Genomic DNA, 24,866 nt, shown 5'->3' with positions numbered 1-24,866 from the left:
CAATCCCTGGGTCAGGAAGATCCCCTGGAGAAGGGAATGGCAACCCACTCCAGTATTCTTGCCTGGAGAATCCCATGGACAGAGGAGCCTGGCAGGCTGCAGTCCATAGGGTGGCAAAGGCCCGGACACGACTGAGTGACTAATGCTTTTACTTTCAATAAACAGGGAAAAATTCCAAATAGTTTATGTAGCTATTCCACCTAAAGGCAGAGAAACAGCCCCCAACTCCTTAGGTGTGGACTGTGCCTACTGACTTCCTTCCAAAGAGGGCAGCATGGAAACAGAGAAAGCAGAAGAGTAACTTTACAGTGGAGAAGCCTGACACATACTCCTTACTCCAGGGGATGAAGGGCAATCTCAACCATCATAAATCATGGGGATAGCAGTACCCTTGAAATGACGTGATGAAAATGGCACCTTACCTGTGTGATCTTCTTCCTCAAACCCATAACCCAGTCTAATCACCAGAAGAAAACCAGACAGGGTCCAACAGAGGAGCATCCCACACTACGCATGACCAGTATTCCTCAAGTACTCAACTGGCAAGGTCGTTAGAAACAAGGGAAGTCTAAGAAACGGTCACAGTCAAGAGGAGCCCAATGAGACATGACAACATAATGGGAATTTCTGGAAGGGACTCAGAAACAGAAAAAGGGCATCTGGTAACAACAGAAAAAGGAATAAAAACAACTAACTATGGACATTAATGAATAACAACGTACCAACATTTGTTAACTGTAATGAATGTATTGTACTAAAATGTTAATAACAGGGAAAACTGTGTTCAAGGGCAAAGGGGAATACGTGAGTTCTCTGTACTATTTCCTCAATTTTTTCTGTAAACCTAATCTGTTCTAAAAAAGAAAATCTATTTTAAAAAAAGAATCTGAAGGTCAGAGATAGAAGGAGTCACAGACTCTTTCTTCTCCTGGCTTTGCACAAGCAAGCTTCCATGAGTCCTACAACTGCAGGAACTGAATTTTGCCAACAATATTATGATCTTGGAAGAGGACCCTGGTCTCAGATGAGACTCTGGCTTGGGTGGATACCTGGACTGTAGACTGGAGAGACCCCGAGCAGAGAATCCAGGCAGTTAAGCCTACCTGGAATTCTGATTCAGGGAAACTGTGCAGGATAACACGGATTGCTGCTTAAAAAAAAAAAAAAAAAAAAAAAGCAACCCAAACCAAAACGCAGTGATGATAAACATGTCATAGAGTAGTGGGCGTGCTGTAGAAAATTAAGTAAAATGTAGAGAGTGACGGGGCAGCTGTGTAAACTGGATGGCTGAGGCAGCCCTCTCTGAGGGGGTGGCTCTTCATTTGGGATCTCAATCCTAAGAGGAGCCGGTCACGAGGCACTGGTGGGGAAAGCACTGTGGGCAGAGATCGGGCAGCTCCAGGACCTTGTGGTGAAACTGTGAGATCCAGGAGAGAGGTGGGTGGTGTGGCCAGAGCAATGTGAGCTTGAGGGAAGGGACAGGACAGGAGTGAATAGAGGGAGAAAGAGCCAGATTAAATGGGGTCTCCACCATGGGCTGAATGCTGTGTGCTCCCAGTTCACATGGTGAAACACTAACCCCTAAGATGATGGTACTAAATGGAGGACGGGACCCTCATGAATGGCATTAGTGACCTTTCAAAAGAGGCCCCAGGGAGCTCTCTTGACCCCGCCATCATATAAGAACACACAAGAAGGGACCATCTACGACGTGAATGAATCAGAAAGCAGGTTTTCCCCCAGAAACTGCATCTGCCAGAGCTCCCTGCCATCATACGAGAACACACAAGGAGGTGCCATCTATGACGTCTATAAACCAGAAAGAAGGTTCTTCCCAGACGCTGGACCTACCAGTGCCTTGATCTTGGACTTCCTGGCCTCCAGAAGAGCGAGAAACAAATTTCTACTCTTTATAAGTCACCCAGTCTCTGGTATTTTTGTAATATGACCCCAAGCTAACTGAGATAGCCTCGGAAGAAGGGTAAGGAATTTGGATTTTAAGTTCAAGAGTAAGTTTTTGGCACACTGGTAGTAGATGAGTGAACATCTGATTTATAGTTTCAAAAATATGATGCCAACTGCCCTGTGAAGAACTGATTGCCGGGTGCCAGTCTACACAGGAGGGTCCAGCGTCAACCTTGATGAAAGCTCATGGCAAAGGACGGATGTCTTCCAGGAGTGTGGGAGGATGTGGGTGAGGGGTGCTGAGGGGGTGGGCATGGGCTTAGGGCGTCCCCACCCATTTGTAGACCTGTGTCCATGGGGCGGCTCTAGATACACCGGGTGAGTCAGTTACAAGTGCTCCTAGTAGTCATCTGCCCCCTCACCACGCTGTCCTTCCCCCGTGCCATCCTGTCCCTGCACATCTGAATCCCACTGGTGATTCAACCAGGCACTCATTTCTGGCAGTCGCACCCAGATGCTGCTGTGCCAGTCTGAGCTAGATTCTCCCCAGAAGCCTTGCCAAAGGGGAAACTGGATCCCACCCACCACCCCCAGCCTCCTGGCCCGACAGAGCTGCCGTACTTAACTAATTGCCTCCTCTGGGTTGAGTGTTAATCAAACAATTTGTTGCTAGTCATCTCCTGAGGTGTGGGGCGCCCTCTCTTTAAGCCAGGAAATAGTTAAATCCTGGAAAAGAGAAGCACCCAGGGTGGGCTACCCCTATTCATGTGGGAATAGATAAGAGACTGTGGATAGAACCTCTTATTTTGGCCCCGGCTGGGTCATCTAAACTCAACTGCAATTCCATCTTTGGACTCTTCCCTTTCAATTTACCTTTTTTGCTCTTACTGACCCCTTCTTTCCTCTGCTCACCACACCACCCCCACACCCACACCCGGCCAGCTTGGGAGCCCTTTGGTGGTTGGTCGGGTCCCCAGTAGCTGTTCTCACTGGCCGTCCAATCAAACCCCTTGGGCACTAGTCTGTGCTCAGCTATAGACTGAGCCAATCTGGGTGGTCTGTCTAGTCTAGTCAAAGCTATGGTTTTTCCAGTAGTCATGTATGGATGTGAGAGCTGGACTATAAAGAAAGCTGAGCACCAAAGAACTGATGCTTTTGAACTGTGGTATCGGAGAAGACTCTTGAGAGTCCCTTGGACTGCAAGGAGATCCAACCAGTCCATTCTAAAGGAGATCAGTCCTGGGTGTTCTTTGGAAGGACTGATGCTGAAGCTGAAACTCCAATACGTTGGCCACCTTATGCGAAGAGCTGACTCATTTGAAAAGACCCTGATGCTGGGAGAGATTGAAGGCAGGAGGAGAAGGGGATGACAGAGGATGAGATGGTTGGATGGCATCACTGACTCAACAGACATGAGTCTGAGTAAACTCCGGGAGTTGGTGATGGACAGGGAGGCCTGGCGTGCTGTTGTCCATGGGGTCACAGAGTTGGACACGACTGAGCGACTGAACTGAACTGAATCTGGGTGAGAGCTAAAGCCATGGGACATTTTGATCACAAATACCTACAGTCTGAGGGACAGCTGTGCCATGTTCGTAAGGTGGCTGTCAGAGGGAGCTGACTCTCCAAGCCTTTCCATGGGTCACCCCTAGAAGAGGAACTCCTGGAGGACAGGCACCAGTCCAGTTCTGGTTCCGGGAGTAGTTGGTGCTGAGACGTCTCTTCATGACATACAGGGTCTTCACAACAAGGCTTTGTCTCTGGGCAGACACTTCACCTCTCAGCAACTCTGTGCTGAGCAGGGACAGGGAAGCACAGCTTCTGCTCTGAGTCTGCTCCCTGCCAGGCTCTGAACTAAACCAGACTCCTGGGGTCAGCAGGCAGCAGCTGCTCTGGCCATCAGGACCACCACCCACCTCCCACTCCCCTCACCGTGACTGTGTCTGGCTTCCTCGGCATGTATGCCTACTAAGTCTCTCAGTCGTGTCCGACTCTTTTCAACCCTATGAACTGTAGCCCGCCAGGCTCCTCTGTCCATGGGGATTCACCAGACAAGAATACTGGAGTGGGTTGCCGTGCCCTCCTCTAGGGGATCATTCCAACCCAGGGATCGAACTCATGTCTCTTACGTCTCCTGCGTTGGCAGGCGGGTTCTTTACCACCAGTGCCACCTGGGAAGGCCTCCTTGGACAGAGCACTTATTTGGGAGAGGGTACTCTCCCCCACCTAGAGCTTCAATTTCCCCCAAAGACCAGGGATCAGGGATCAGCTCTTAGTGGCTTTGTCCTTCTTTCTCACCTCTTGGGGCCAGTCTGCAGGTCACCATGAGATGTGTGGACACCCCTCCCCTCCCCAGCGTCTTGTTACCTGCGGACACAGGTAACAAAGCTCCAGGGTGGACACAACGGCTCTGCTCCTATAATAGGACAATGCTCCCGTCAGCACTAAGCAGCTCTTGGGACAGCAGCTTCTGGATGTTGCCCTTTTATCATGAACTGTGGTTTTTCCATTGAAAAGACCATTGGGGAGTCCATGTGTGGGGAAAGCCAGTTTAGCTGGAACCCTTGGTGATCAGGGCTCAGATGGGCCTCCAGGATAATAACCCATGCCCTGTGATAGCACTACCTGTCTATGCGGCGTAAGAGCCGAAGAAGCAGTCATAAGATAGGGCGGGGGAGCTGGGAAGGAAGATAAATTCTGAGAGGCCTTCCCGACTGGTTCATCCCCAGAACCGTGACAGTTCAGAGCTGGAGGACTCTTAAAGGTCACCGGTTCCCCCAGCTCTCCCCCCTACCCCCCCAGTTACCACACATTAGGGTCACCTCAAGTGTTCGGCTTGGATGAGTCTGGGCGAGGCCGCAGCATCAGTACTTTAAAAGCCCTGCAGGCGATTTGACTGTGCAGTGATTACAAACCGCTAACCAGGGCTTCCCTGGTGGCACGGTGGTAAAGAATCTGCCTGCCAATGCAGGGGACACAGGTTGGATCCCTGATCTGGGAACATGCCACATGTCTCGGAACAACTGAGCCCCGGCACCACAACTAATGAGCCTGTGCTCTTAGGGCCTGGGAGCCACAGCTACTGAGCCCGAGGGCCCTAGAGCCTGAGCTCCACCACAAGAGAAGCCAACGCAACGAGAAGCCGGAGCACTGCAACTAGAGAGTAGCCCCTGCTCTCCGCAACTAGAGAAAAGCCCAAGCAGCGATAAAAGACCCAGCACAGCTGAAAGTAAAAAAAAAAAAAAATAGAACCCCTAGCCAGGAGGAAGGGGATCAACACCATCACTCACTCCCCTGTGGGGAGGGGTCTCGGGTCCCCAGTCCAGCCTGAGGTCTTTCACCTGGCATCCCAGAGCCCTAGGCTTCTGGTGGTGCTCCAGCAAATGGGGGGTGGGAGGGGCAGGGCCCCAGGCACCCTCCTGTCCCCCACCCTCTTCTGGGAGAGAGTTCCCACCCAGGTCTCAGGTGAGTGGGGAGTGTCCTGGGGTATGGTGTGCGGCCCACACTGTCTCTGTCTAGAAACTGTCAGAGCTGGAAGGTTCAGCGCTCTGTGGGATGTGAGGAGGGCTGGTCTGGAGGGATGGGGGAGGGAGCAGCGTGAGGGAGGTGGGAGCACCTGAGAAGAGCGGAGATGAAAGAGCATCAGCTCCCCGGGCTCCGGATTCCTGCTCTGCCCGAGGCCTGTTTGCTCAGCTTTTCTCGGATTCCTGGGAGGCCTCTCTAGAGCCTTCGAAAAGCCCCGTTTTACTGGAGTCTGTCTTTGTACAACCACAAGAGCCTTAGAGAGAACACGCGCTACAAACTGAGCCACTCCGCTTTGATCTTTTCACATTTCGGGGTCCACGGAAGATTTTTGACTGGAAGGTGGAAACGAAAAAGATTCCGCGCTGCTAAAACCAAGCACAGACATCCAAGACCATGTGTGACCCTTGCTTCAGTGAGGAGGACTCCGCGGCGCAGGAAAGCTGGTAGGGCTGGGTTTTTTTTTGTTTTTTTTTTTTTTTTGAGGGGGGGTGGGTCCTGTCTCAGTGGGGGATGGAAGGAAGGAGGAGGGAGCTGCCCATGCCTCTCCCTCCCCTGGCCTCTGCCTCAGTCCGGTTGGGACTCAAAGGGGAGGTGGTGCAGGGCGGGGATGGCTGACTCTGGTGACAGAGAATTTGAGATTTGGGACATCTGTTCTTCAGGGGGATAAGAATAAACAGTCCAGTGCCACGTTGAACCCAACAATTCTCCTTCTCTACCAACCCACAGCTCACTAGCCCCCAGATCTCTCTGTCCCTGCAGGACAGCCAACTCCAATCTCCAGCAGGACACCACGCCCCTTCCCACCTCTGGGACCTGATCAGAGATCCCAAGTCAGGCGGTTCATGTGGTGTCTGCCATCTAACTAACGCTGGCTTCAGTGCACGGGACTCATTATTGCTGTTGTTCAGTTGCTCAGTCGTGTCCGACTCTCTGAGACCCCATGGACTGCAGCACGCCCAGTTTCCCTGTCCTTCGCCATCTCCTGGAGCTTGCTCAAACTCACGTCCATTGAGTTGGCGATGCCATCCAACCATCTCATCCTCTGTCGTCCCCTTCTCCTCCTGCCCTTACACATTTCCCTGTATACATTTTCAATTCCTTCTGCACAGGCCCAATTCCCCTTCTTCCTAACTCCATGCAATTTGCCCATCCACCTCTCTCCAAGGAATGCCCTGTGAAGGGCACACTCATGATTAGCTTTCGCTTTGGATTGAGGCTCAAACCAGGAGACCAAAAAGCACACTTGAACTCTTCAAGGAGAAAAGAGGCTGTGCAGACTGTGAATGAGCTTTTACTTTCCACGGATAAGAACCTGTTCCCTCACAGCTACACAGCTCTGCTTATGGATCACCCATCAAAGGGCTGGACTGGTCCTATGGCCACACCAGTGACAGAGGGTGAAAGAGACATGTGACAGAAGGTTTAGCCTTGTCCCACCAGCTTTAGAGCCTCGTTGGAAATGGGAGCAGCAGCCATAGGACCCAGGAATCAAGGGTGGAGGTAGGCTTCTGAAGAGGAAACCGTCCAGACAGCAGTTGCCTCCCGCCCCACGGTATATACCGTGTACACACTACATGCTCAAAACATCCAAGTACCTCCTGGGTTCACACTCGCTCCATATCCAGCACCTGTTTCAATGCTATCACCACCATCTCTCGCACACCAGGTGGGAGACCCCAAAGGGCAAGGACCAGCAGTGGTGAGTGGCTGAGAGGAACTCAAAACACACTGCTGGAATGAGTGAAGGACAGGGGAGTCTTCCCAACGGAGTCCGGGTCTCCATCCGCACGTCCACCAGCTGTTCTTTCAGAATGCCAGTAACGGGGACCTCCCAGCCCGCCGCCCCCGAGCCTTACCTCCCATGAGGAAGAGCAGCCCGGCCACATACTGCATAAGGCCTCGGTCCCAGCAGCAGCCCAGCACGCCGATGATCCAGCCGAAGAGGATGATGGCCACCGCCATGCCCATGAAGCCTGCTGTCATCCTGCGCAGGTCTGTGGGGAAACAGGTGAGTACCAGTTAGCATCAGAGCCTGGAACTCATGGTCTGGTGCACCCCAACCCTGGGCGGGGGGGGGGTGCAAGGCACCACAGGGGCCCTTTGCAGACAGGTTGGCACAACCGAGCTTCCTTTGCAGAGGACAGAGCCCCTGATGGCAACCGTATGTGTTGTTTAGTTGCTCAGTCATGTCCAACTCTGTGTGACCCCATGGACTGTATAGCCCACCAGGCTCTTCTGTCCAGGGATTCTCCAGGCAAGAATACTGGAGTGGGTAGCCGTTCCCTTCTCCAGGGGATCATCTGGATGATCCTGGGATTGAACCTGAGTCTCCTGCATTGCAGGCAGATTCTTTACCCCTGAGCCAGCTGGGAAACCCCAGTAACCATATCCTCAAGTACAAACACAGCTAGGACAGCCAGTCCACACGCGGAAGGAGGGATCACCACCATAATAGCTGCCACTTCCTCTGCATTCCCTCCTTTGTGCTGGGTGCAGCACTGATCTTCCCAAGCATCTCTCCCAACCTTCTAAGACAGCTATTCTCTTTATCCCTATCTGGAAAATGGAGCAACCCACGGAAAGCCTACAGAGAGTGGAGGACACGGCATCAAACCCAGATCTTTGCAGCTCCCAGGTCCTAACCCAGCATCACTCACCCTTCAGGGAAGTGAGAACCAGACAAATGGGCCCTTAGAGCTGGGCTGGGTCTTGGCATTTGTCAAGGACTCTATCCCTCCCATGCAGGGTTTGCTGGTCTCTCAGGAGGTCAGGGGTGAAGAGGAAGCTGTATGACGTTCCTCATCCTCCAGCCTGACTCCGGGGGGCTCAGCTTCCCCCGCATGTGTGGTTGCAGGGTGGGAACCATGCTTCCTGCTCTCAGGTTGAACCCTGAAGAGGCCCCCTCAGCTTTCCTGATCAGGCCCTTCTCTGTCCATGCTCTGCCAACCCATCAGACAAAGCCCGGCATGCAGGGGGAGGAGGGCTGTCTGGAAAGGTGATTTTTTTTTAATTAGTTTTTATTGGGGTATTACTGCTTTACAGGGCTTCCCTGATGGCTCAGTGGTAAAGAACCCATCTGCCAAGGTAGGAGACATGAGCCATGGGTTTGATCCCTGGCTTGGGAAGATCCCCTGAGGAGGGCATGGAAACCCACTCCAGTATTCTTGCCTGGAGAATCCTATGGAAAGAGGAGCCTGGAAGGCTATAGTCCACAGGGTCGAAAAGAGTTTGACCTGAGTGAAGAGACTTAGCACGTGAATGCTGTGTTAGTTTCTGCTGTAGGCAAAGTGAATCAGCTATGTGTTTACATGTATCCACTCTTTTTTTTTTTTTTTTTTGTATTTCCTTCTATTTAGGTCTGGGAAGGTGGAATTTTTAGCAGAAGGGAGACGGCAGAGCTGCTGATATGTCTCTGTCAGCCTCACTCAGCATCTTGCTAAGCTTCCTCCCAGCTCCAGCCCTCTGGTGTATCCGCCCCCCCACCCCACCCGCTGCACACTCCTTCTCTGGAATCATCTGGCTTTCTTCCTTCTGAGTAACACCCCCAATCAGGCTCCACACAGGAGCCGTTTATCTGGCCTCTACCCTGGGAATGGGGACTGCAGAGTAGCTGGAGACCCCATGGGCATTCCCTTCTCTTGAAGGAAGGGAAGGAGAATGAGGAGGTGGGGAAGGGGGGACTGGACACCACACTACATGAGTTCCCCCCATCCAAGCAAGCACTGATGGTCTCTTCTCATCCCCGGGGAAACAGACACCCAGGTTTCTGTGGGGAGCACCCCTGTGCCTCTCTCGCACTCCAGTCTCCGGCAGAGTAAACAGAGGATTCCGGGCACAGTCGGGCTTGAGACCTCCTGCCCCTCCCCCACCTCCAGAGCTGGCTGGGGTCCATGCCCCTGGTCCTGATACTGAAGATCAGACCCTGGCAACCCCCTCCTCAACCCCCGGGGAGGAAGTTGGCTGGGGGGTGGGGAGGAGAACAGCAGGTGAGCCTCCCCGTGATGAAGGGGGCCTGACAGGGCCCTGCCACAGAGGCGGACGTTCACAGAGAGCCACGAGCAGGTTCCTGCTCTACTGAGTTCTCCTGGGTCCTTCCTACCCCTGCTGACCCCGGAGTGCCAGCCCAGCCAGAGAGCAGTCACACCTGTTACAGTCACTGCCGTGCACTGCCAAGGAGGCCTAATTATCAGGCTGCACTGATGCTCAGATCACTAAACACACCAGAAGGAACTTTGTTGAGGACGCGTTAGATCCCGCGCTCAAATGTGTGCCAGGCTTCCTGCCGTGCTCAGGCACCCACGGCTGGCTGGAAAGAAGGGAGGACCTTCCTGCCAGCTGGGCCGCATCCCTTTCTCTTTCAACTGCCTGTGGTCACCCAGGCTCCTCCATCTCCCCATGGCCACGACCCTTAGTCCTTTCGCCCCTTCTTCCTTTGTCACTACAACAGACTCCAGGCAGCCAGCTCTGGGCTGCTTCCTTGGTAGAAAAAGGTCCGCTCTCGACTCCACTGGGACTGATTCCTGGCCATGGGATACTCTCTGCCACGGGGGGGCTCATCCACTCTCCACTGCAGTCAAGGGCAAGGAGGTGATGGGAATGGGAGATGAGAGGCCAGGGTATTTTTAGTCTTAAGGAGATTTATTTATATCCCCTTAAACAGTTCAAGAAATTTCCCTTCTATGCCCCTGTGAAACCACTGGCTTCCTTTTCAGTAACAGGGCGGTTTCTAGGAAGACTCTCCTAGAATTTCTAGGAAGACTCTCTAGTGGCACTAGAAGGGACAGAGCCCCTTCCTGCCGCACTTGGTGGGTACTGGCCCCTGGGCTACGCAGACCCAAGGGAGCAAAGGTACCACCTGGGGGACTGAATGGATAACGGGTCCCTGTGAGCTATGTGTACTTGGGATGGGGATGGGGAAGAGGGGTGGGCAGGAAAATGGAAATGCAAATCATGACAAGATGGAAAGGAGGAGGAAAGCCAAGTGCTTCACTTAGGAGAAAACAGAGCAAAAGGCAGAAACAGCAATGGAGAGAATAATTCCTCTTCCAAAAGCCCTGAGACAGACAATAGTGTCTGTGTTCCCAGGTCAGGGAGGGCTGTGCCTCCAACACAGACTATGTGCGCTCCGCTGTCTCCCAAAGGCTTTGTCAACAACAAAAACTGAGGGTCAGGCTAAGTTGTTGTTCTAGAAAGAAGGATGAGAACCAGAGGTCAGGCCTGAGCATTTTCACTGAGCCGAAAGGATATTCACCATCAGCCGGTGAGCCTGATTTTGCTGGAGCCACGTACGTACAGCTGTTTATTCTGCCCTCAGACCCACATGGTAACTCAGGGCAGCTGCAGCAACAACTTAAAGGTAGGCTGGACAAGAAATATTCCTATTTTACAGGATTTAGAGAAGTTAAATAATTTATTGATCAACAGTCTCAAACCAGTGAACTAAAAAGGAATGAGTTGGGTTACTGAGTTGTGTGGGAAAATAAAATTAATAATCTAATTAAAGACCTACAGGATCATCATCACAGATGGAAAAAGTGTAACTAGCATTTTTCCTCCCAAATAAAGCCAGGATTAGAGTTACAAGATTTTTTTTAAAAGACAGAAATTCACATGGAAGGGGAAACCAGAAAAGAAGATGGCAACAACAGAAGACTGGAAGCTGCAAAACTGAGGGGCAGTATAACTTCTCAACAGACCTAAGAAGCCAAGACCAGAGCCAGCAGAGGGTGGGGGGGAGCCGAAAGGCATCCTGCCAACCCCTCCAAAGGCTCAGGAGTTGGCATTCATCACTATGCATCAGGAAGTCAAGCAGAGGGGAGGGAGATTAAAACAAGGATTTCGAACAAGTTGTTTGGGATGGAATGAGAACCCTAGCTCCCCTTGGCCACTCCACACCTCTGAGGAATAACCCCTTTCCCCTACCCCCAGGGTGGAGAGGGAGTACTTAGGACTGGGAGTCGATAAGCTCAGGTGACAGCTGGTCAGCACAACTGAGGGTCGTTGCGCACAGGGCAAGTGTCTGTGCACCTACAGAATGTTGAATGCTCACCCTTGAGACCCCAGGCCTCTTCTGCCTGGTTCCCAGAAGCAGACTGCTGCGCCTTTGCCCTGTAGCCTGGAAGCTGGGAGAGACCCTTCTGGTGATGACCAGCACATGAGAAAATATCAAGACACATTACTATCTGTGTGTGTGGCGGGAGGCAGGGAGGCATAAGCAGTCCCTCCGACTATCTACAGTGAAGCTTCCCATTGACAAGCCCACTGCCTACTCAGGGCTTTCAGGCAGCCCCAAATATGAAGAAAATCTATAAGCTGGAAGAAAAAGAACTTGAAGAAGCAAACTGGCAGGGAGGAGAAATTAAAGATTATTATTGGAAATATAAATCAAAATCACAAGGAGATATCATATCACACCTGTCAGAATGGCCATCATCAAAAGACCACAAATAACAAATGTTGGTGAGGATGTACAGAAAAGTGAGTCCTTGTACACTGTTGGTGGGAATGAATGTAAATTGGTGTAGCCACTGTACAAAACAGCATGGAGTTTTCTAAAAAAAAAAAAAAAAAAAAACGAAAAATAGAATTATCCTATGACCCAGCAATTCCACTCCTGGGTATATATCCGAAAAAACAAAAACACTAAATTTGAAAAGATACATGCACAAGGCTCATAGCAGCATTGTTTACAATTGCCAAGATATGGACGCAACCTAAGTGTCCATCAACAGATGAACGAATAAAGAAAATGTGATATACATATGTATGTGTGTGTGTACACATATATACACACACACACACAAGGAAATACTATTCAGTATTCCATAAAAAATAACAAAAGTTTGCCATCTGCAGCAACATGATGGACCTGGAGGGCATTATGGTCCAAGTGAAACAAGCCAGAAAGAGAACAACAAATACTGTATATCACTTATAAGTGGAATCTGAAAAATACAACAAACTAGTGGATATAACAAAAAGAAACAGACTCAGATATACGGAATTAACTAGCGCCTAGCAGTGGGGGGATAGGAGCGGGAATGCAGGGCTGAGGGTGGGGAAACAAACTACGGGGCGTAGAGAAGCTCAAGGATACGCTGTATTTACAACAAGAAGAATACAGTCAATACTTCATAATAACTGTAAATGGAAAATAACCTTTAAAAATTCTATTAAATTTTTAAAATAAAATTTTAAATCAATATAAATATCCCCAAGAAACAAGAGAAGAAACATAGCTTGCTTCCATGACATAAGAACAAGAGACTATGGAAAAGGATTCTCTGAAACAAAAATAACACCTTATAATAAAGGAATCAAAACCATTGAAATTTATAGTATAAAATCAATTCTAACTTATGGAGTAAGAGTCCGATCTTGTTCCAAAATATTTAGGAGTCTTACAAATGCACACAGCACAAGGAAATGAAGGAAAGAGAAAATAAATAAAAGAAGATGGAGCCAGATATCACATTCTCACACAAAATTTGGATCCTAATTAGAAAGGTTATTATAGCCACCATATTTGTATTTAAGGCATTCGATATTATTTTCATTATCTTGAAATCTCTGTTGCTTTTTATTTGTATTTGAGAAAATCCCAAAGGCCACTCTGCCTATGGAATGACTCACATATAGATGGCCCCATTCCATCCCATCTGTGTTATCCTATGTGTTAATTTTATTTCTTTAGGAGTGAGAAATTGCCTTTTTTAATTCTTTGTGATTGTTCACTGTGCCCACAGCAGTACTTTGCACCTGGGAATTTACACAGCTTGCACAGTTAACCATTGAATGATGAGGGGGTTAAGAGGTGCCAGCCCTCCACACAGTGGAAAATCCACTTACAACTTGTAGTCAGCTGTCTGTACACTTACAGAAGATAGTTGGTTCTACATCCAGGGATTCAGTCAACCACTCATCTTGTACTATGTTGCATGTACTCTTGAAAGCAAAAGTGAAGTGAAAGTCGCTCAGTCGTGTCTGACTCTTTGCAATCCCATGGACTATACAGTCCATGGACTTCTCCAGGCCAGAATAGTGGAGTGGGTAGCCTTTCAAAATACCTGCAAATAAGCAGATCCACAGAGTTCAAACCTGTGTTGTTCAAGGGCCAACTGTTATTTCTTTCCCCATCTCTTCCTGCTTTTTTGTAGAAAGAAGAGGAGAGGGAAGGGGAAGCAGAAAACCAAACTCATCCATCTGAAGCCTTGGAAAAATGCTATGCAGCGACGGACAAAGAATAATCCCCTTAGAAAGAATTTGGAACGTTGAGTGGGACTCTGTAGGGAAAGGCTGAGATAAAGAAAAATCTTCCCATGACACCTGTTGGGTTTGAGTCTAATATCTGTCTTCCACGATCCTAATGTTTGAGAGTCTAATGTTCAAAATGACAAAGGTGAGTTCTAATCTTTTTAGAAAAAGAACGCTGATGGCACAGTGAAAAAGAGTGGGCCGAGGTGCGGGGAGGAGGGGTGGATGATGAGGGTGGTGGAGGAAGAATGGCCAGGAGAACCATCAAACACAACCAGAAGACACAGTTCTCCCTTGTGGAAAACTTCTGATTTTGAAGTTTACACTCCTATTAACATTTAAATTGAAAGGTATTGCTTGCAACTCTACACGGGAAACCAGGATATCTGCATTTAAATAAACACTACTCAGAGAAGGAAAATATATGTGGGCTATGAATCTCTTTCTATTTGCTCTTTAAAGACCTTGTACAAAAAAACTGATGAGGATTGGAATTTTTTTTTCTCATTCAAAAAACAGAAATGGTGAGGGTAGGTCTGAGTTAGAACTTGCTCTGTGAAGTGAAGACAGGAGATGGGAAGGCGGACACTGTGTTAATGGTCCAGGGTCAAGAGCCTGCGAAACCAAGGTCATGGTCCTCCTCTGCTGGCCACAAGGGGCACCTCTGGGCGACAGGGGTGCTGCCTTGGCTACAAAAGCGGAAGAGCATCAGCTGCTCTGGGAGCTAGACATGCATTTACAAATTAATCAGTCCCTTTGGGGTGCAAGGCAACAGCTGAAGGGCAGAGGATGGTGGTGAAGACAGAACTTGGTGTTCTTGCCCCAGGGGGTCAATCTAGAAAGTAAGAAGTGGAGAGAAAGGGTGGGCAATGAGCATGTTAGCTGTGGCATCAACTCAGGACAAGCTGATTCACAGGGGAAGGAATATTCCAAGAACCAATCACTGCATAGCATCCATCTCTAAAGGAAGAGGGAGTTTTGGTGCTGGAAGAAAAGTTATGACCAACTTAGATAACATATTGAAAAGCAGAGACATTACTTTGCCAACAAAGGTCTGTCTAGTAAAGGCTATGGTTTTTCCAGTGGTCATGTATGGATGTTAGAGTTGGACTGTGAAGAAAGCTGAGTGCCGAAGAATTGATGCTTTTGAACTGTGGTGTTGGGGAAGACTCTTGAGAGTTACTTGGACTGCAAGGAGATCCAACCAGTCCATTCTGAAGGAGATCAGCCCTGGGATTTCTTTGGAAGGAATGATACTAAAGCTGAAACTCCAGTACTTTGGCTACCTCGTGCGAAGAGTTGACTTATTGGAAAAGACTCTGATGCTGGGAGGAATTGGGGGCAGGAGGAGAAGGGGACGACAGAGGATGAGATGGCTGGATGGCATCACTGACTGGATGGACGTGAGTCTGAGTGAACTCCGGGAGTTGGTGATGGACAGGGAGGCCTGGCGTGCTGTGATTCATGGGGTCGCAAAGAGTCGGACACGACTGAGCGATTGAACTAACTAACTAATCACACAGAGGGCTTCCCTGGTGGCTCAGTGGTGAAGCATCCACCTGCCAATGCAGGAGATATGGGTTCGATCCCTGGGTCAGGAAGATCCCCTGGAGGAGGAAATGGCAATCCACTCCAGTATTCTTGCCTGGGACATCCCATGGGCAGAGGAGCCTGGCAGGGCTACATTCCATGGGGCCAAAAAAAAAAAAAAAAATCAGATACGACTTAGCGACTAAACAACAACAACAAACCACACAAAGATTCAAAAGATGGGGACGGAAGCAAGGATTCTTGGAACTGGGCTGCCCCGGTTCAAATCCGGCTCTGTCACCTACTGGCTGTGCAAACGTGAGCAAGTTGGTCCCTCTCTCTAGATCTCAATGTCCGAATCTTTAAGTGGAAGCTATGACACTACCTACTTCAATGGGTTATTCAGAGCATTAAACAAGATAATATGCATAAACTGCTTAGAATAGTACCTGACACAAAGCTAGAGCGATACAAGAAGTGGAGTCACCTAAATTAAAGCGGTTTTCTCTTTTTCATGCACTACATCTCTTGCACATGCTGTACACGAGCATACAAGAGCTGAGCAGCATGTTGGGATGAGCCCCTAATTAAGGATTTGGTACCCAGAGGGAAAAACCTTCTGAGATTTGTTCCTGCGCCTCTCAGGTACCAGGAGAGGCTGAGGTGCAGGCTTTATGTTTCTGTTTGTTAATAACAAGAAGTATCAAATCTCGAGCGTGGATGCTTCTTATCCTCAGGGGAACAAAACAGCTGGAGGCCACAGCAGCTAATAGCAGAGGTGCCGGGGGCCAAAGAGGCTGCTCGAAACCTGGGCTCTTGCAGTGAGCACTGAACTGATCTAGAAGGAAGAAGGATGCACAAGACCATCCCTCTTGAGTGATCTAGTCAATTAACACTGAAACGGAGGAGTGGCTCACAAATCTGGACCAGGAACCTATCTGGATGTCTTCTTTGTATTTATGATTGAAAGGTTTTGTCGATGGCTTTCTTCCAGGGTGTAAGTTGGTTTGGCATCCTAATGAAGTTATATTTAAGAAAGCATTTTTATGTGAAAACAAAATAGTTCTTAAGAAAGAAAGATAGCACTAAGATGTATACCACTCTTGCGACGCTATGGACTGTAGCCTGCCAGGCTCCTCTGCCCATGGGATTCTCCAAGCAAGCGTACTGGAGTGGGTTGCCATTTCCTTCTCCACGGGATCTTCCCAACCCAGGAATCGAACCCAGGTTTCCAGCATTGCAGGCATATTCTTTACCAACTGAGCTACATGGGAAGCCCCAAATAGCTCTTGGGTTTCCATAAAGAGTGCCCTTTGCCCATCCCTGTGCTTCCATCTTTCTCCAAGCCCCCCACGTGCTCTGGTCATGAGAAATTGCAGTACTCTGAAAGGCTTGGCACATTCCCCCCCTTTCCTTGATGGCACTGAGCTCTCTGCCGACATGGCTACCCACACATCTCACCTGGCAAGCTTCTCAGCACCCTTGAAGTCTCCCAAAAAAGTGATAGTCTGGGAGGCTTCGGGGGCACTTCTTTAGCCAACACTGGCATCCAGTGCTTGAGGCTCCTGTAACACTTGTTGATAATCACCATCTTACTCTAATTACTTATGTGTCCTTTCCTCCGACAGTGCCAGCTTGCTCAGGGCTGTGGTCGTGCTTGGTTTATTGTTCCCAGTTCCCAGCGCCTTGCCTGGCATGAGCAAGTGCTCAGTAAATGTTTGCTCGATGAGCTCACCCCCCACCCGGTAACAGCCTCTGAAACTGGAGGCACCAGGGCCTAAAGCAGGGTGAGGAGGATGTGTCTTAAACGTCACTGTGACTTGAAGCCCGCCTCTCCCTCCAATCTTATTTTTAAAAGCCAGCATCAACTTTTGTTTAACAGTTCAACATAGTTTTTTTTTTTTTTAAATCATATACACAAAGAAAACATCAAAATAAGTTCAGATTCCAGATCGCAAAGAGCCATGTAATGTGGGGGCTCCTTATGGACTGGGTTGCCATTTCCTCTTCCAGGGGATCTTCCCAACCCAAGGATCGAATTCAGGTCTCTTAAGTCTCCTACATTGGCAGGCAGGTTCTTTACCACCAGTGCCACCTGGGAAGCCTCATAAAGTTTAACAAGCCCATATGATACCTCACAGATTACCATCCCAACAGACCTTTCTTTCCTCCTCCATGCCCACAAGTCAGGAAGAGATCATGGGGGAAGGTAGCTGCTACAGAAATGAGGAGTGGTTTCTGGGTCAGAGATGGGCTTGCAGCTTCCTGCTCTCCAACTCTACCTCCGGATTAGAGAGCTGCCAAAAATAGGGACATTATGCGATGGTGCCATATACAAATCACATCCATTGTCAAGACAAGGGAAGGCAAATTGCAAAATGTGTACTCGCCTGATGAAAGAAAGCTTGGTCAGCAGCTAAAGCAAGTGCCTGGAGAGAAAAGAGGGGAAAAATCTAGAACTGAGAGAGGCAGAGTCCCAAACCAAAACCCCTCCAGAATGACTCCCTCCTTCCCACTGCCACACTGCTGAGCCAACAGCAGAAACTGTAGACTGGAATGATGAGAAGGAAGCTCGGCCAACCAGATACACCTGCTTGCTGCCTAGGTCTCTGTCCTCGGGGTAGGGGTACGGGTGGGTCTTCTTGCCGGGGGTGAGACAAGTACAATCTCTGTGCCACCCCAGAGAAGCTCCCACCTCTCCTCCGTGGAGCCTTATACCGAGGTCACAGGACGACCATTTCTGGAATAAACCAAGCCCCAGAGCAACTGTTACCATAGGCCTCCTGATCTAAACTGGCCAGTCCCCTGACCCCATACCCATCCCGTTGCCCACCCTATAGCAGCCTAAGCAATCACCCTAATGCCACCCTTCCGTAGGAATTTTCCCTCTTGAGGCTACGAAGATTGGCTGCTAGCCTACAAAAGGAGTTGGCTTGCCCTCGAGCCCGCCCACTGTTCTAATAGCATCTCCTGCTCTAATAAACCTTATTCTCCTTCTCATTCTACCTTCATGTCTGGAAATGCTTTTCCAACCAGCACACAGATCACGACATCTTCCTCTGGATCACATGTCACGGAGAGCTGCTCTGAGGTGGAGGACAGAAATCAGGGTGGCAAGACCGTGCCCCTAGAGAGTTCCCACAATGCAATCAGGAGATGGGGGCTCAGATACAGGGGTAGGACTTCCCTGGTGGTCCAGTGGCTAGACTCCTCACTCCCAATGCAGGGGGCCTGGGTTTGATCCCTGGTCAGGGAACTATGTCCTGCACTCAGCAGCTAAGAGCTGGTACAGCCAAATTAGTAAATAAATACAAATCAATATAAAGAAAAGACACATGTGAACCTTAGAGAGTGCTATGCTTTCTAGAAACATGTTTCAGGCACCTGAGAGTTAGTTAATAGCGAAGAATCTGAAAGGCCTAGGAAAGGGGAAGATAAATAGGAATGAACATTTGTTGTGCATGTTACTATGCATAGGCGCTGTGTTGGACAATTTACACAGGACACACCCATTAGCCTCCCAGTGGCTCTATACAGGAGACCTGCTTTCATTTTGTAAACTTGAAAATGAGACAGTGGAATTTCAGCAGATTACGGTCACACAGCCAATCAGGCCTGGGAAAGGGCCCCCGTCTGCCCACGCCCTTTCCATTCCTCAGTCATTTTCTGGTTCCATGCACCTTCAAACCCCAGAAGGGAGTTTCACATTCAATAAAATATAATGGAATATGATTCAGCTATTAAAATTACTCTTCTGAAGAATGTCAGTGACATGGGGGAAAGTTCATAACAGACCGTTAAATGAAAAATAATGCACGGGTGGAATATATGAAATATCAATTATCAATTCCATATGACCCCTAGGCTGTGGGTATACAGGTGTGCATCCATGCATGTCCACCCATGCAGGAGAGGCATGGGAGAAGGACCCCAAATGCTAACAGAGAGCCTTTCTGGGTTGTGGTATTTGGGGTTTTGTTTGTTCTTCTCTACAAGGAGAATGTGTTACTTTAACAATCAGACTTTGAGTTCTGTGGGAGTTGTGAGCTTTATGGTTTCTTAAAGTCTTAAGCACAAACAACGAGGCAAACTGAACAGATAGAAGACGCTGATCTCAGGCCTGGCCACAGATTCCTTTTCATGAGTACTCCCTTCTTAAAGACACACTGCCGCTAACTAGTTTCTTTAGCCTTTTAAAACTCAATACAAAAGACTTGCCATGCTCTTCTTTGGCCAACAGCGTGGACTGTGGAAATACCGGGTTGGCCAAAAAAGATCGTTCCGGATTTGTCCATACCATTGTACGGAAAAACCCAAAGGAAATTTTTGACCGACCCAATACTTGCCATTGAAGGGCAGAGCTTCCTTCACCCGGCAGCTCCTGCTCAGACCAGCATGTGAATGGAACTCTTAAGATGTCACTGACCCGGCAGCCAATCTTTCTGCAGGTGATGCTTTCAGTGAGGTGTGCAGGTCCCCTCAGGATGCTCTATGTCTCATGTTTTAGGGCCTAGGCACTTGGAGGACACCCGAGGACCTCAGGAGACTCACATGAATGTCTCTCTTCTCCCCCCAACATGTCCCTTCAACACGAGATTCTCAAACACAAGCACCACAATTTCTGTTTGAGCAGCACGATGCTGCAGAAACAGATAAAACACTGACTGTGGTGTCAGGTGACCTGCATTTATGAGCCCCCGTTTTCCACGTGTTGGCTGGAACGCATCACACAGGTCACACCAAACACTCAGTTCTGCAGAGAGCACAACAGTGAAGCTGAGAACAGTGGATGGTGAGTGCCCGCTCCCTCCATATTCTAAAGCTGTGTGGGGGCCGCTGGCCACACGTGTGGGCTGAGCACTTGAAATCACCATCAAGCACCTGAGCTGTGTACACGCAAAATACGTAGCCAGCTGTCAAAGCCCTGGGATGAGTTTTCATCTACTATCACAATAATTTCTATACTGATTACCTGTTGATGTGATAGTATTTTTAATATACTGGATTAGATAATTTTTTATTGAAATTAATTTTATTGTTTCTTTTCACATAGTCAATGGGCCTAGTAGAACATTTTAAACCGGGTTATGGTTTGCATTATATTTCAATGGACAGCACTTTTAAAGAGAAGGGTAAGAAATTGCTGGGCTTCCCTGGTGTATCAGATGGCAAAGAATCTGCCTGCAATGCAGGAGACCCAGGTTCGATCCCTAGGTTGGGAAGATCGCCTGGAGAAGGGAATGGTTAGCCACTCCAGCATTCTTGCCTGGAGAATTCAATGGACGGAGAAGCCTGAAGGGCTTCAGTCCATGGGGTCATAAAGAGTCAGGTACGGCTGAGCAACTAATACTCTAAGAACTTGCTATGAGGGTTTTGTGACTTATTGTGTGTTCGCCACCTTCAGTTTACACATAGAAGCAGATAAGGGGTAGAAACTGATGAGGAAGATTTCTTAGAAGAGAGTCAGCAGAGTGCTCTGTGTGTTCCCTTCTTGTATGGGGGCATCCCCCGCTCTCACCACCAGCACATCTCCTCAAGCCAAGAGAAGAAACTTGAGAGAACCATTTGAAGAGCAGCACACAGGTGCCCCAGAGTTTAGAAGATGCAGCAGATTGTACCCAAAATGAGGTGAGAAGCTGGTTAGAGCTTCCTATGGAAGTGGAGACAAAGCTACATACCCAGAGTCTGGGTGGGGAAGGGTCCTGGGCTTTCTCCATGGGCCACATGAATGCCAACGAAGACTAGTGGTTCCTAGAAAAGATCCAAGAGCTTCGCCTTGTAGGGTGTGTTTACAACACCAGAGTCCCTATGGGGGCACCAGAACTGGGGGCTGAGGAGGGAGTAGGACCAGGTCGGCTGGAAGATAAAGCTGAGACAGTGTTGTCCATCAGGAGACAGTGATGGACATCAGTCACTGAGAAGCTTTTCCAAAGGAATCACGAAGGTGCCCTGCAAGAGACAGAGCAGCTTTGGGGGCTTTGCTACACACAGGGTACCAACAGAAGCAGTGCCATCAGGCAAACTAGATCCCAGGGCCCGTTTACTCATTCTTCTCGCGGCCCCACCCACGCCGACCCCTAAGAGGAAGCGGAAGTAGTAGAGCTGAAGGGGAGCAGGTGGAACAATGCTGAAGAAACAGCAGAAGTGCACTTCTTTCTTCCTGTAGGCGGCTAAGCCCTTGCGCTGGGGAAGCGAGGAGACAGACCAGATAGAAGACTGACCTTCTGACACTAGATCCGACTCAAATGTTAATATCTACAAATGACAGTTTACGAACACCTGAAGGCTACCTGAGAAACCATTAGGTTACCTGCCAGATTAAACTGGGAACAGGAGACCAGAAAGACCAGGCTAAGAAGGTTGTAGTGGGGGGAAAAAAATAAAGTCGTAGATGCAGGTTTTTCAATAAATTGGTTAAAAATGATCTTACAAAAAGTCATATTGGAAACCAGAATGATAATAATGATAATAATACAGCTAGCGTTTTTTGTGTGCCAGGAGGCATGTCCTAAGCGCTTCCTATATATTATCCCACGTAATCTTCTCAATAAATTGATGAGATTATAATGTTCCTTTTATGGATGAGATAATAAGTAACTTGCCCCAAGTCAGGCAGCTTGGAAGAAGGTGCCTTTGGAGATTCCAAAACCCAGTCTTTTCATCACTGTGATCCACAGTCTCCTGGAGTCATTGACCAAATAAGATCTGTGACAATAGCCCTTTGTAAATTGTAAAGCACTACCAGAAATGCCAGGGAGCATTTATGCTCACTGGCAGGCTACAAGGCCGAGGAACAAACACAATGGACCCAGTGGGCATTATTGGTATCAACTATCGTATATTTAGCAGTTTCAGGACACATCGGTCATTACACATAACATGAGAAATAAAAGAGCAATAGCTTCTCCCCCTCCTGGCCCTTCCCCAAATCTTTAATTTGCAATCCTGGCAGATTCTGTTTTCTAATTTAGAAGTATGATGAAGGGCCTAAGAAGTATGTGTTTGCCTCCTGTCTTAAGTGTGCTAAGTTGCTTCAGTTGTGTCTAACTTTGCAACCCTAGGGACTATGGTCCACCAGGATCCTCTCCACATACCAGCAAGTAGGTTTTCCAAAGTCATGTGCATGGGATGGCAGGAACAGGCAATGTGGCAGAAATAAAGGGTGCTTTGGAGTTCTAAGGACCATGGAATAGCAGCCGACCACTGCCCTGGGCAATAGGAGATCTGACCTTTGACCATGGTCACTAATTCTATTACCTTCAGTTCAGTTCAGTTCATAGGTAAGTCCTATAATTTCAGGGTTCCTCTAGTTTCTGAAATGGGGATAATAATGTTTCCTGCCCAGAGGTCTGAGGGTAGACCAGATGATTCTACTCTAGTAGTTGTGATTCTCAGCCCTGATTTTGCCATATGCCAGCCTGTCTTTAGCTCAAGAGATGGAGCACAATTTGAAAATAATGAGTGTGTTACTAAAACACTAACACTGCATCCTGGAGCTATTTTTGAGGAGTGCCGAACGATCATAAATCAAGCAGATAACATAAATCAAGGAGGTTGCATGCCTTCCACAAGGCTGGGAGCCTCACGCATGAGGCAGCGGAGCTGCCTCCTCCCGGTAGTCCTCCCTCCTTCCTTCTCCCACTCTGGATGTCTCCCCCGGTAAGGAGATGCTTGGCAGTGACCAGCAGTGAATGCGTGGACTCGGATGTCCTCTCCTTTCCCCTTGTGCCTTCCTCTGTGGCGCTTGTGGCTTGTTTTGTGGAGGCTATCAGTGACCCAGGCTTCTTTGGCAGAGAGTTACAGCTTAATCAAATAAAGATCTTGCCAAGAAAAGGGCCTCTATAAGGAAACTAAAATTGTATTATACCCTCTACTTGAAAACAATTCATCAACAGAAATTCCCTCTTTGCAGTCAACTTATACTCATTTATTCATTCATTTCATGTTTAGCAAGCCACAGCTATGTCCAACAACAGAACTGGGCCCCTGGCTTCCTGAAATGTCATTTCCAAGGAAAGAGACAAATGGTTTCCATATATGCATATCTATCACACCATGATGGGTGGTGGTGGAGCTATGAAGAAAAATAAGGTAGGTAAAAGGGATGAAATGTAATGGGGCAGAAGTGGGGGAGTTGCTAATTAATAGAGGGAGGTTAGAAATGCTCTTAATAAAGGGACATTTAAGCAGATACCTGAGGAAGAGAGGGAACAGACACGTGCATGTCTGAGAAAAAAGCATTCCAGGAAGAAGAAACAACAGAAGCAAGAGCACCACGGCGGGAATCTGCTTAGTATGTTTGAGGGATAATAGGAAGACTGCAGAGTTTACCCAATCCTGTACGATGATAGTCTTTTCTCTTGGGCTTCCCTGGAGGCTCAGTGGTAAAGAATCCACCTGCCAATGCCGGAGACACAGGTTTGATCCCTGGCCTGGGAAGATCCTACATGCCACGGAGCAACTAGGCCCGTGTGCCACAACAACTGAGTCTGTGCTCTAGAGCCCGGGAGCCCCAACTACTAAGTCCATGTGCCTAGAGCCCATGCTTCACAACAAGAGAAGTCACCGCGATGAGAAGCCTGTGCATCTCAAAAGAGTAGCCCCCACTTACCATAACTAGAGAAAAGCCCAAGAGGCAGCGAAGACCCAGCACAGCCATAAATAAACAAATACATTTTTTAAAGGTATAGCTCTCTCTTCACAATTATTAATGTAACATGTTGACTTAGAGCCACACGATAAATCCTAGTGATGTTTGGAAACCAAGAAGTACTTGGTATAACCAGTGAAATTCTTTTGGAACTTAATGGGGGGAAAGGCAGTAGAATTGATAGGAACTGGTGACTGATGGAATGCGAGAGATGGAGGAGGACATGTCACTGCCGACTCCCAGGTCTCTGGCTTGGATAAGGGGAAACGTGGTGATGTCACTGACCCAGATACACAGTAGAAGAAGAGGCAGAGAATGTTGCTTCTCTGTTTGAATCTAGTTTTATTTTTATTTTTTTTTTGGAGAGGGGAAAGGAGGGACAATGGAAAGGGCAGATCTTGTAAGAGAAGGGAGGATGCTAAGTTGAGTTTGTTAAGTGTTTAACAGACATCTCATTGGAGATGTCCATTATGGCACTGGCTCTATGGATCTCGTGGGAAACAGATCAGTGCTTGACATATTGATATCAAAACCACAGAGTTAAAACTGTAGGACTGAACGCCTACTCTCCCAGGGTAGGTGTATAAAAGAGAAGAAAAGAAGGCTGAAGACAGAACGTGAACACCAATAACTAAGGGATGAGAAGAGGAAGAGAAGGAAAATGAGAATGGAAAGCCAAGAAGGGCAGGGCAAAATCCAGCATGAGGGCCATCATGGGAGGGATAGGAAAAAGATTTCAGTAACGGCTGAGGATGCTGAGGTCAAATAAGACCTAACGTCATAAAACAGTCAGCAAAGGCTTGCTGAGCACTAAATGTTTGCAAGGCATTACCCCAGCCACAGGGAGCACTGCAATTCATAGGCTAAGCATGGTCTCTTCCACATGGAGCTTGCTAGATTCACAACCAGAAGGTCCCCCATGACCTTGTCACAGGCTCCTCGCGTGGAAGTCAAGCTCACTGAGTTACTAGGAATGAATGGGTGCTAAGGAAGTGAAAGTTAC

General features: G+C 48.5%; 1 protein-coding gene across 2 annotated transcripts in view; it reads right to left on the bottom strand.

Moving 5' to 3' along the window:
• Positions 1 to 24,866, bottom strand: part of TMEM178B (transmembrane protein 178B) — a 423,271-nt gene that overhangs the window by 37,891 nt on the left and 360,514 nt on the right. For both annotated transcript variants that reach the window (XR_234430.4, XM_005205919.4), the window contains exon 3: positions 7,287 to 7,424. Coding sequence is in view for 1 of the 2 variants with exons in the window: in XM_005205919.4 (XP_005205976.1) it covers positions 7,287 to 7,424 (138 nt within the window). In the remaining variant the exon portion in view is untranslated. The remainder of the gene's footprint in view (positions 1 to 7,286; positions 7,425 to 24,866) is intronic.

This window comes from Bos taurus, chromosome 4 (assembly GCF_002263795.3).
Source record: "Bos taurus isolate L1 Dominette 01449 registration number 42190680 breed Hereford chromosome 4, ARS-UCD2.0, whole genome shotgun sequence".
NCBI lineage: Eukaryota > Metazoa > Chordata > Mammalia > Artiodactyla > Bovidae > Bos > Bos taurus.
The sequence above is the reverse complement of the archived record's forward strand: the minus strand, read 5'-3'. Positions and strand labels throughout refer to the sequence as shown.